Source organism: Panthera leo, chromosome A1 (assembly GCF_018350215.1).
Source record: "Panthera leo isolate Ple1 chromosome A1, P.leo_Ple1_pat1.1, whole genome shotgun sequence".
In the NCBI taxonomy this organism is placed as follows: Eukaryota; Metazoa; Chordata; class Mammalia; order Carnivora; family Felidae; genus Panthera; species Panthera leo.
Window position 1 is genome coordinate 71,192,469 of NC_056679.1, and position 13,261 is coordinate 71,205,729.

Consider the following 13,261-nt stretch of genomic DNA (forward strand, 5'->3'; position numbering starts at 1 on the left):
GTTTCCAGGTAGTATGCTCATGAGAATTGAATAGAAGGCCACATTATTAGGCTAAGAATATTATCAGAGGAAATTCCAAATGTAGGAGACTGAGGTGTGAAAAATAAGTTGTGTGTTTACATGTGCTTGAGAGAGAGACTTAGATCTATGTGTTTTGATGAATTCTGGAATACCCAGTACAGCCTCCAGTGTCTTCTCGGAGAATATGCCCAAGCATTTTGGTGTCTGAATTTTGACTTCATGAGATACTGTGATTTGTAATAAGAAATACATGTTTGGGGGTGCCTGGGTGGCTCAGTTGGTTAAGTGTCCAGCCTTGGCTCAGGTGATGATCTCATGGTTCATGGGTTTGAGCCCCACATTGGGCTCTGTGCTGACAGCTTGGAGCCTACAGCCTAGAGCCTGCTTCAGATTCTGTGTTTCTCTCTGTCTCTGCCCCTCCCCTGCTCATGCTCTGTCTCTCTTTCAAAACTAAATAAACATTTAAAAAATTAAAAAAAAAAATACATGTTTGTTCTTTGTCCTATTCCTGGCATAGAGCTCCTAAAGCCCTTGGAATTTCCTAAGTGAAATGAGTGATAAAGGTAAAGAGAGCATCTTTCATTATTTATAACAAGCCCCTTCCAGCTACACCTGAGCTTAGGTTAATGAGTGACTTTTGGAAAGCCTCTAAGGATGGGGGGGTTGCTAGTTTCCAGGGAAACCAAGAAGGTGATTAGAGTTCTGGCACTTTCAGCCCTACCCCCCCCCCCCACCACCACCACCAAAAAAAGAAAAAAAGAAAAAAAAAAAACTCTGGGGAGAGAATAGAGGCTGGAAGTTAAACTAACCACTAACAGCCAATGATTTAATGGATCATGATTCCATAAGGAAGCCTCTGTAAACTCTAACTGAAGAGGTTTGGAGAGGTTGTGGGTTGACGTGCCAGGAGGGTGGCACACCTGGTATGGTCATGGATGCTCTGCACCCTCCCTCATATTTTATCTTTGCATTGTTTCAGTCTGGCTGTTCCTGAGGGGTTTTCTTTTGTAATAAGTGAGTAATCTAGTAAGCAAACTATTTTCCTGAGTTCTGTGAGCCATTCTAACAAAGTTTCAAATCCGAGGAGGGAGTTGTGGGAGCCTCCAATTTATTTATAGCAGGTCCATCAGAAGCACAGGTGACAGCCTGGACTTGTGATTGGCATCTGAGGTGGGGCCAGTCTTGTGGGACTGAGCCCTTAACCTGGGAGGTCTGACACTAACTGCAGGTAGACAGTGTCAGAACTGAATTGAATTGGTGTGGGGAAAATGCCCACACAGTTAGTGGCCAGAGTATTCTGAGTATGAAAAAGTGTTTTGTTTTTCCTTTCACTTCATTTCAAGAGAGGGGCTAACATAAAAAAGCTCCCCTCACATTGATTACATGATTTATAGTCCTCATCTATATTTATATTTGTGTTATTTATGAATGTCTTTTCTCTCTGGCCAGATTCTGGTGTTTGAGGTCAGGAGCCAATTTTTCTTATTTATATTGTATTCTCATATTGCCCATATGTGCGTGATAAATAGTTTTTGAATGAATGAACCATACTCTTTCACTAATTGAGTATGACATTATCTAAGGAAAGGATGACCATAGAATCCTGCACTGCCCGATCTGGATGCCTTCTTAATATCAGAACCAACTTCTTTTCTTTGATCTTAGAGCCAGGTGTCATTTTGAAAAATTTAGTCTATTTCCTTAATGTGGAACCATAGAACTAGAATTGTAACAAATAGAATTTGCTATTCCATGATGCTTTACAATACACAATTAAAAAAATCACAACTACCACTGTCTTTTCTTTGACAATCAGAGGTACTTGGGAAGGAAAGAGGAAATCATATTTGGTGAGTGGTTACTGTCAGGCACTTGCTACTTAGTCTGCAAAACTTTTTCAGTTTAATCTCTCAGTCATTTAATCCATGTTTTATCTTGATTTTAGAAATGAAGAGATTTGTTCTGAGAAGTTAGATCACTTGGCCAAAAGGTGAATCTATTGGGATATCAAAATTCAGGTCATTTGGCTTCAAAGACTTGTGCTTTTTTTTCTTTGAACTCTCTTCTGCTTCCAGTATGGTGGCCACATCTCCTTTTACCTCTGTTGTCCACATGGCTTTATAGGGCTTGTCTGTCTTCAATACTGTATCTTCTGTATAATGTGCAACATGTGACATGCCAGAAGTCCACTTAGTAGCATGGGTTAAACTTCTGAGATATGTAAGAATTCTAAACTATAAAATTGCTAAGCAGTCCCCTGATAGATTGCACAGGCCAAGGGCAGGCCACAGCAAAATGGGCCCTTTGGTATGAAGATAATTTTGAGTTAAAAACAATCAAAACCCAGCAGATTCAGGAAAAGCTCTTTATCTCCCACACAACTGCCTAAAAAGAATTTAGTTAGGGGGCCTGCTCCAGGAAGAGAGCTGTCACCACAGATGACTACGTTACACCTTGAGCCAGGTACAGTAGATAGGGAGGAAGCTAGCAAGGCCTGTTTGATCCAAGTCCTCCATGCTCTGTTGTTTCTGAGTGGCCCAGCAAACACTTGTTTACCAAACATTTATTCTTTCTCATTCTTCCTAAAGGTTACATTCCTTCCCTTTGAGGTCCCAGACCCATACCCCCTTCTCCTCAGTGTTCAACATGACAGAGATGCCTTATTTTGCCTGTGTTTGCGATTTCATGTCTGTGTGGATTTCCTGTAACTACAATTTTAAATTTGATCTTCTGTTCATCTTATGTCCACCTGATCCTTAATCCAGCTAGAAGGACCTTGAATGGCAGAGGAAATTTCTTCCTCCCTGACGAGATCATTCCCAGTACTTTGGACCAGGGGTTGTTGGGTTGTGTAGGAGATGAAAACTTTTTCTTCTCACCTCTTAGATTTCAGTGCCTGGAGCCTTGCAAATCAAACTGACAAAAGGCAGCTTAACAAAAGAAAAAAATAGATTATGTTACACTTATACATGGGAGTTCCCAAAGAAATGTAAAATAAGACATTTAGAATGTGGGAGGTTTATACTATCTTACCAAAGGACACTATAGTGTGGGGACAAAGGAAAGGAGGTTTGGGACTTCTGGGGGTGGGAGTAAGTTGTGGGAAGGTAACTAGGAAATGTAGGATAAATATGGTATTTTTAGTGTGGTTTCTCATGCCGATAAGAGCCTTCTCAGGCCGTAAGAGTAGCTCTGGAGCAGTTCTCTTCCTTGTGTATGAGAGAAAGACACCTGCTTCTAGACCAGAAGGGGAGGGAAGAGAGCTCATTGCTTTCAGCTCAAAGCAATCCTTTCAGCGAAAGGGCATGTTTTGGGGTGGCTGGCATACTGTGCCCTTCTTTAGTTTTCTGCTTTCATCTTCTTGGCCAACAGTTTACTCCACAATATTATCCTCTGTACTTTTGTTTGCTTTTGCCTTGAAATATTTTAGTTTCAAATTTCTGACCAATATAAGCTAACATTTTGCCTTATTAGATTCTGAGTTTCTTTAGTGAATTCATACTAGTAAGAACATTGTATCATTAAAAAAATCCATATAAAGCCCAGAGCACTGTTGAACAGCCCCATGGCATCGGCACACTCCCCAGATCTCTGATGTTCCATCTCTGGACTAAAGAACTTTCCAGGGAAGGCCAAGATCCCTATCTTTTTTCCCCAGAGTTCACTTATTCTGTGCCCTGTAGACAATATTACTTTAACTTGAGATGAGCACAGAACAATTCAAATAGAAGAGGAGGAAATGGAGGCGTAGGGACCATAGCGAAATGGTACACTTGCCTACCTATGTGCTTATTTACATAATTGTGTTTTTATAACACTTCCTGTACTTTTCTGTAAGCTGATGCTGCCCTAATTATAGATTTTCAAGAGAACACTTCATTGTACCCCAAATTATATAGTGCTTTAAAAAGGTACCTTCTTACTGGTTTACCAAATACCTCATAAATGCGTAATTACGTAAAACTGTTCAGGATACAGAATAGAAACAGCCTGTACTGTTCACAGATGTTGGTATTGTTACATAATTGAGCACAAGGCTTTCAAAGATCTATAATATTTTTCTTGTATGAAAAAGAAAGAAATGACTCATTATAGTCATAATGTGTCACAGAGACTCCTGATCAAACAGAATGCGCGTGTTCTGTTTTGTGAGTTCTGTACAGAACATTGTCAATGGACTTGCCTTTGTGGATGGGAAAGTGCCACTTATTCCAGCAAATTACCTTTGTGGCATATGTACTTGCTTGTTAGACAGCTTGCGGGCACCTGGGTGAGGCAGAGGCTGGGCCCCTTTATCCAGGCACACCTGCACACTGCGTCCCCACAGCGCCGGGCACCAGGGAAGTTCCCCCATTCACTGACTCGCTCTTCCAGAAACCCGTTGAGGACCCGCAGCCAGCGCTGTCCTGCAAACTGGGAGCGGGCTGGCTTCCTGTACGGTAGCTCTGTGGCTTTTCCTTCAGTTTTGGCTCTATCTTGAGACACCAGTGATTCAAATTGCAACGAAGGTAACTCCGTGGAACACGGCTGAGGAAATAGGATTGGTTAAGTGCCGGGTTTAATGTTTAAGTTGCAATTTAATTTTCAGTGCTATGGTGACAAAAGATGCGTTGCTGATCTTAGGATATTAGAATTGGAAGGACTCGTGTTTCTGAGGAAAAAACGAAATTGGAAAAACAAATTAGGTTAGATTTTTTACATGATTGACAGATGTCCCCATGTTTTTCTCTTCTGAGGAAATTGTCTTTTGGGAATGAGCCGGAGAAACACACGAACTTACTCATTCCTTCAAAGGCTTTGATATCAGCCTTAAGATTAGTTCTTTTCTCTAAGGATACTTGGTCTTTTTTAGCAAGAATTTGAAAGATGCGGTGCAGAAGTGGGCTTCACGTATTTTTCTTGTTTTGCTTTGTTGGAATTCACCTCCCACCTCTCCTTTTGTGATTCTTGCCTCAAAAACTGTCCTTCATGAGGTCGTTGCGCCACTGTGGCTCCTTGTGGCACATTGATCGGTCCAGCAAAAGCCTGGAGTTTGAGAACCAACTTAGCAGTAAGAGAATAAAACCTGGAGCATAGATTGATTCATAACCGTAAGTGGGCCAGTGTTGAAAGTGGCGTATTATGTCACTGCCACATATTGACATTATCAATTATGTGTCATTAAACAGCTCACCTCACTGAATGATTTACTTTGTGTGTAACTGCCTTTTTCAATTAAAGGTAGCAAACGCTGGGGAACGGGGTCACAGTATCAGAAACCATATATTTTCTCCTGTTAACACCAGCCTCGCAGCCTCGCAAGCGAGGGGTGTGTTGGTGTTTTGCTTCAGGCTGTACTGCTCTAGTTTAAATGGTCCAAACAAGTGATTAATGATTGGGGGCAGGCCCTTACACTGCTTTCCAGATCTTTTCTTCAGCGCACTTCCATTTATGTCACCTAGCCACACGCTTGGGAGGTGTTACTTCAGCACAGATCACACTATTTTGTCGGCATTGGTTTCCATTTTGGGGACCCTTGATGTTGCTCTATATACATGTACCTGTTCTCTGTGTATGTGTGTATTTACTGAAGTATTATATTAAGCGTACTGTAATGCATATATACTCACGTGTTATTTATTTATTAGCACAATGACCTAAACCTTAAACTCTTTGACATGGCGGTTGCAACGCAGGTGTTCCTGATATATAAAGACTATATGGTCCAGTGAAAGGTGGGCTTGCCCCCACCAAAGCAGCTCTGGATTTTTTTCTCCAGGTTTCAGTGGTGATAATTCAATCCAGATGATGCAGTTTCTTGGGACGTTCTTTTATTGTCTTACAAGTCGATGTGATATTTGGATTTCGCAAGGCTAAGCCATACACGGTGTTTCTCAAACGTGCGTTTCTCAAAAGTGCGTTTGCGAGAATCAGATATGTTAACTGTTACTCTGAAGTTGAGAATTTGAACTATTAGTCGACCCACTATATTTGCTCTCTGTGTAAAAGTTTGTTATAACAGTGCTAATTACTAAGCAGCTGGATTTGTGAAAAAGTGCACAGCAGTAATTTGCACCTGACTGTTGCTTTGCTAGGAAAAGAATTGTGATCACATACATGGAGTGCATGCGCTTGATCTATAAACTTCCAAAGAGCATGTTTATCTGTGGACCTTCAACAGTTTGACTTTTTGAGTATAGCATTTGGTTTCTATGTGTGTACTTCTGAGACACTCGTTTTTACCCTAATAGGAGCTGTTGAGCACTGATAGGACATTTTACAAAGAGAAGGGTAGCATTTTACAACAAGACTGAAGCTTTTAAATGACTACGTGCTTCTGCTTATTATGTTTTGCTAGTTTTAGGGGGCCAGACAAGAAACAAGATTTCCTTTCTAATTCCTTACTCTCATACAAAATCATGAACTGGCCTAGTCAGATGTCAGTAAAATCATTGTTTCAGTGGCAGATCAGAATGGGCCTGTCCCATTGGACTCACATCCTGAATAATTCTTTCTACGCAAATGGAGTAGATAACACACCACACCGAAACCAGCGGATTTTTGTGTTTGGTTTTGGTCTATTAAGAACAACTCCAGGTCAGGTCTTGGGAAAGAATTTATTTTTGCCCTGTGGATGCGTCGGAAACATCTGCTTCAGGTAGTTGACAGGTGTTCCTTATTAACCCATGAGCCAAAGACCCAGATAGGGAGTTCTCACTATTTGAAAACTGCACATTCCTTGTGTTTGTAAGTGTATATTCAGATTAATTCCACATACCTCTTATTTAGATTGCTGACAGACAGGAACTTCGAAAAGAAACGGGTGCTTTTAAAGAGGAATGTGAAAAATGAAATTTGCTTTCTTAGTACAAGAGTTTTTCTGTACTTTTAAGAACTGGTGCTCTTGGGCAGAAAGGAAAGGTTTCAAAGGAACCTCATCTCCATATGGTTTTACTCGATAATCCTTTATCCAACATCTTCAGCTCTCATTCCTTTGCTTTCTTGCCTGTGGCTACATTTCTATCTCGGCATCAATTAGCACAGTGATTTATACAACAAGCAAGCAGTTTAGAGGTAATGGTACACAATTAACATCTCATTCCACCATAAAGGGTATGCTAAATACCCCAGTCATTGCTTTCTCTGCCTGGAATTGAAATAAGTGTTTGTCCTAATTCATATGCTATCTGATGTGAAGTGGGCCGGCTTTGTACTGCACTACACCATTAATCTAATTATAGCTAGCTGCAAATGAAGTGCTGTCTGAGCACGGAGAGTGAAGAAAATAGCCTTTTGTCATTTAGCCTGACTCTGCGAAGCAAGATCACACTTTACAGGGCAATACTGCGAACTGGAAATCTCCATAATATTGCTGCCTGTTGCATCTTTTCTAATTGCCACAGCATTGTAAACACAACCGGGCGCTGATATAAATAGAGCTGTAGATATGCTGTCATGTGGGTTGTCGGAGAAAGTCCTCCGAGTGCTGTTGGATTAAATGATGCGTCCTGATTGACAGCTACCTCGAGACTGTGCGGATGGAGTTGTCACAGCATTATGCTGAGGGGCTGCTCCGGTGGTTGCAGCTGTACTGACTCGGGGACAGCCGCCTGTTCGGTTCACCTTCTTGGCCCGGGGTGTGTGTTGGCGGGGGGGGGGGGGGGGGGGGGGGCGGCGGTGGCAGGGCTGGTGGAGGTGGGGGGCTCTCCCAGAGAAGGGCAGCCACAGGCTCTGATTCTCTCTGTTTGGGGTATTGTTTCTTGCAGATTTTTTCTTGCAGATTCTTGCAGGGTCGGTTTGGTTTGGCTGGGCCCGATGCTGCTGTATTTTGCACGGCATTGACCCCTTGCTGTGGTTTTCCTCCAGTGTTCATAGTGATCCCACAAAGAACTCAGGAATGGGGGAAACAAAAAACAAAACAAAAACCGTTGAATTAAGACTCCAAATGTACCTCAGTGTTCTAATGTATATTTAGTGAGGCTTTTTTTTTTCTAGTTTTCTGAAACTCCAGTGTTTTTAAAGATGTGTCTTTTTTTTTTTTTTTTTTTTTTTTTTTTTTTTTTTTTTTTTGCAGCTAGTCATTTCTGACACTTTAAGAACACTGACACTTGCTCTCCAGCTCAGAGTTAGGAAAGTAGATTTTTAGGGGCATGTTGGAGTGTTAGCTCTCACTGCCACACCGTGGAAATGAAAAGGCAGTTTAATGTTGGAGACCCTTGGGACCAGAAGGTGAAAACTTTGAAGAGGAGAACCTTATATCTGAAGAAATGCATCTCCTCCCTTACTTAGTGAGGGTTGATATACGGTATATGACCGGTGCTTCAGGATGTTTTGGGAACTGATGTAACATAATTCCCAGCAAAGTGCACCATTTACCCTTGACTGAGATGGCCCACGGTTGCCGTGTGAAAACACGAGCAGTTCATCAACTGCACATGTCCTGATCGTTTTGGAAGAATGGCATAGGAGTGGAAACCAGAGGTGGGCTACTTTAAGGTGAAATCACAACTGAGACAGTATGCAAAGCAGCTTGGAAGCATTCATCCTGCTGGGAGCCCATAGGCCTCCAAGGCCTGCAGGTGCGAGCACTCGGGGTGTGTGACTTGGTGAAGTGGCTGGTAAATCTCAGGGCCGTACAGAGAGGCGCACGGATTTAAACTCCCTAAGGAGGCGCAGACACCAGCGGCAAGGCACTTTGTGTGACCATCTAGTGCAGTGTAGCCGTAGCAAGGGCTGCTTTACGCGGTGGTGTGCGTGTGCGTGTGCTGTGTGTGTGCCTGGCACGGGTGGGCTTGCCCATTTGCAGGATGTTTCTGTTAACCAACCTGACCAAAAAGCATATACGCCCCCCACCCCAAACCGTGACCACGTATGGCTTCTCCCCCAACTACCATGGCTCTCTGCCCCCACCTTTTCCCCCTTCGTTAGGTTCCATGCTGAGAGCCCTGAGAGCCGTATGTTCATTGTAAAAACAATTCCATTGTGTTCCTTTTAAGCGTCCATCTCTTGTAGTTTTCTTCCTGACCCTTTATGTCTGGTGTGATTCCCTTCTCTTTCTTTCTTGTTGAACTTTTTGGGAGAAATTTTGTTAGACATGGTTTTACATTACAGACACCATAAAATTCATTCGCTTAGAGCCTCTGGCTGGGGTCATTAGAGAACACCTCCCATGAATGTTCCCTCCCATCACTGTCCTTCCTACATGGGTTGAGCTGACCAGGCCACCCCCCGGAGAGCACCTGTTCTCAGCGTTAAGTTCCTCCATGCGGAGCTTGATAATTTGTGGTTTATGAGCACCTCCCTAAAACCACAGTGAGGTTCCATCTACCGAAGAACCCAGAACGAATCCAGTTCAGGCCCCACAGATGTTTCTTGTGACCTTGCAGGGTGAGAACCTTCTGGGTTCTTCTAGGATTGTACTTCTCCGTCCTATCAAGTAACCTTTAAAATCTTGGACTCCCACCCCCAGAACCTCAAGTTTGTGGTTTATCTGCTTGAAAACAGTAGCAACCACAACAACAACAACTTAAAAGCACAACTCTCCAGGGAGGTTTCACGGAACACTTTAGGAATATTTAAATGCCTAGCGTAAAAAACCAAACTCTTTGCGCGTCATAGGGCATTTTCCTGAATTCTTTTAGCTCGTTGGCTGGCTCTGCCTGAGCCCCGTAAGAATCAGAGAAACCAATAAATAGCAGTTTTGATCAGAAGCTTTGAAAGCCGTAGTGTACACTCTTAAACGACTTCTTTTCTGGGGGCAGCAAAAAGCTTTTATGGCTCTCACCAGGCACTTCATTCTGATGGGCCCATATGCTGCACCCGCTTAGATCCCATCCCGCCAGCGCGCCCCGCGTCCGCTGCACGGCTGCCGAGCCAAGACGTTGTTTTAAGAGGCGTGTTTGTGTGGGCATGCTGAAGGGGTCAGGACACATCAAAGGTAATCTTAAAAAGAGAACCTCTTGCTGCCTCCTCTCTTTATATTCAGAAAGGTCGTTTCTTAGCCAACTATTTGCAAGGAGGCCTCTCCTGAGGCATTTACCCCGTTGTTATTTTTTACTTGTGATTACAATAAGTCGCTTATCCCCCAAACAGATTTAAGAACAATAAACAAATACAAGAGGAAAAGGAACATCTCATCAATAACAAAGACTGCATCTAAAGGCGCTGAGTTTTGTGACTCTTTTACATCTCTTTCCAAGCAAAGCAGGAGTCCTACAGAGAAAGGAATTCAAAAGATAGGAAAATTATAAAAATAGTAAAAGGATCCAGTTTTAGTCAGGATCTTGTAATTTCTGGGGAGAAATGGAGCTCGGTACGATCTCAGCTCTTTATTTACATTAAGGCTTGTTTGTGATATAGCTAAAATTAGGTTTTAAGCCTGTCCACTGTGGTGAAATGTGATAAATCATATTGTTCACAGTGCAGAAAGAGCCTTTCCCTGAATTTAGACTTCACATTTTGTAGTCAAATGGTACAAAAAACAAGGGGAAAAAACTAGATCTGTGTGCTACACTGAACCTGGACAGCTGGGCCCAGTGCTGACCAGTCACGTGTTGGGAGCCGGGGAGGGCGCTGCCAGCTAGAAAAGTGACTTTGCTGTGGACTCTCCTGCTCCTAGGGGTGTTGGGTTTTCTTTTCTAAGGCAAACAGAGCACAGCTACGAAAACCATGCAATTTGGTACAATTATGTTATCCCTTCTTTCTCCGTCCACCCCCCTACCCCCCCGCCATGGTCTAATGAAAGACTTTGAGGTACAATTCATCGCTGATAAGTAGTCCCTCTGCCTGGAATGTTTATTAGACTGACAGCACAATGCACTCTCCTTGCCACTTAGGACTCAGATGAATTTTAATAGGAGCAAAAAGCTTTTATTTGCACTGTAATTTCACTTAAGGATCATATCCTTCAGAAACTGGCAGACACTTGTATGTCTTGATTGCAAAACACACACTCAGGAGTAAAGAAACATGCAAAAGATGTTATTATTCAACCTGTCACAGTGGCAAATCTGAGCGGAACTTAGGCCATCGGTGCTCCTCCTGGGGGTCTCCCTTGCCCTTTTAGAACAAGTCCCACAAAGAGCACCCAGAAGGAATTCCGCCATGCCTGTACAGAACTAGAGGGGGAGTTCTATTTTGCCTTTGCATCCCTGCCATCATGATGCCCACAGGCGGCTTTGAGTTACAGCATCTTTTCTCGAACAAAATGGAGCTGCCTCGGTGTTGTATCTCTCTTACCCAAGGGAGATGCAATTTGGAAGGAATTCAGAAATCTTCAGGTGCTGGTTTCAGCCTCACTGAGTAACCCCTCCTCAAACCAGCTGAGTTTGTTTCTTTTTGGGTAGACCAAACTGTGGCTCTTCTATTTGTTCATAGAGATCCAGGATATTTTCCCCTGCCAGGCAGAAACTCTCTTTATTAGAAATGTTCTGTTTGACTGAACTCCCTTGAACCTGCCCGATTGTTTGAGAACCATTTACAAAAGGTTCCATTAAAAATACTTGCTTGTGCATAATGTTTCTCTCAATGGCTTAAAGTCTGATATTATTGTCTCTCTGTGTAGAAGATAGTCCTTCTATTTCATTTTTATCTACCCTAAGCATCTTGGTACCTTGGAAAGACTACGCCATGTTGTGCCCAAAAAGAAGAGCTAACTTTTTCTGTAGTGAATATAACATACTGTGCCTCTAGAAAGAGATTGAATTTTAAATATTATTTTGCCCCAAAGGAACACTGAAACCCTTTGTCTTAACTTGGTGGCGCGGCCGCTCTCGCGGGGAACAGGAGCCTGAGACAGCAATCTGCTGCCATCTGCTGGCGGGTGCCCGCAGAGTCACCCCTCTCCCTCCTGCTGACCCAGCCAGCTCATAGAATCCGTGTTAATTGGGATAAGTTTGTGAGCAGTGAAGGGAATATAAGGAAAAATCCTCACTGTTTTCTTTACAAAAGTTTTGAGATGTTTCTCTTCCAGGGTGACTGCTATTTCTCACTAATTAATTACTGGAGTTGTTCTCGTTTCAAGAAATTTCTTAAATAACCAGCTCACAACATGTGCCAGAAACAAAATGACTATATTTTGTTTATCTGTACAATAATTAAAAACCATTGAATTCAAAGATGTGATCATTTAAATTTCAGAGCTAAAAATCTGATTCTGAAAGAATGCTACCTTTGAGGAAAAGTTCATTTAAACTCACTTACGTTTTTTTTACCCCCTTAAGTACAAGGTGCATATATTAACCAAACTGGCTGCAGAATTGAACAAATTTATGCTGGAAAAAGCGGCTGAGGACACAAGCAGTATTCTGCGCTCCCCGATGCCTGGCGTGGTGGTGACCGTCTCTGTCAAGCCTGGAGACATGGTAAGGACCGAGCCTGTCTGTGGGATGAGGCGGACTGAAGCGCGATCACATTCCGTGCAGCTCTTTCTTGACTCCTACCACCCCCACAAAACCGCTAAATAGCTTTTGCACATTCTCTGTCCAACTGCTTCACATTTGAATTGGGTTAGTAACAGTATCCCTGAGTGTCTCCCCTACCAAAGACCTGGGACTGGAATAGAAATAAGGCCAGAGTCATTCTGTTAATTGGCAAATGCAGTATTTTGGAAGTAGTTTATTTAAAATTTCAATTTGCTTTCTAGTTCTCTGTGCTTTAAGTATCCTTGAAGAACCGACACCAAGCAATAGTCCTTTGATGGGGAACTCTCTATGATTTCTGGGGCTAAGGAAAGCTAATTCCATAAACTGTGCGGTACAGAGCACTTCCGTAACTTGATACATATAATTCAGGATCACAGTTTGAAGCTTTTCATCTCGACCTTGTGACATTAAGGCACAAATCAAAGCTATCTTAGTATTTCCTCACATGTTCAGAGTCACCATAACATGTTATGGACAGATTGGTAGGATGCATTTTCATAGAGCATGGAGAGAGAGCTCTATTGATTTGCAGCAGAAATTTGTAAAAAGAAAACAAAGATGTAACCAGATTTCTAGGGGACAGTTAAATACTAGCATTTTTATTTATGTGCTGGAAAATCATGGCCCAACATGATAGTCTTTAATGGATGGTATGGCGGTGACTCCATTGTGTGTCTCAGTGAAATCACAGGAGTTTACATACTTTCCTGTAAAGAGTGCATTAGAACTTCCTCTGTATTTCTTTATTAATATACTTAGTAAAATCACATGGAGAAAAACTCATGTAGCTTGCATTGGCCTCTAGAGAAATATTTATAATAAATGAATATTAAGAAAAA

The 13,261-nt window shown here is 42.4% G+C and overlaps 1 protein-coding gene across 5 annotated transcripts in view; it reads left to right on the plus strand.

Annotated features, from left to right (window-relative positions):
• Positions 1 to 13,261, plus strand: part of PCCA (propionyl-CoA carboxylase subunit alpha) — a 474,500-nt gene that overhangs the window by 447,985 nt on the left and 13,254 nt on the right. For all 5 annotated transcript variants that reach the window (XM_042929832.1, XM_042929843.1, XM_042929812.1 and 2 more), the window contains one exon: positions 12,222 to 12,362. In XM_042929832.1, coding sequence (XP_042785766.1) covers positions 12,222 to 12,362 — 141 coding nt within the window. The remainder of the gene's footprint in view (positions 1 to 12,221; positions 12,363 to 13,261) is intronic.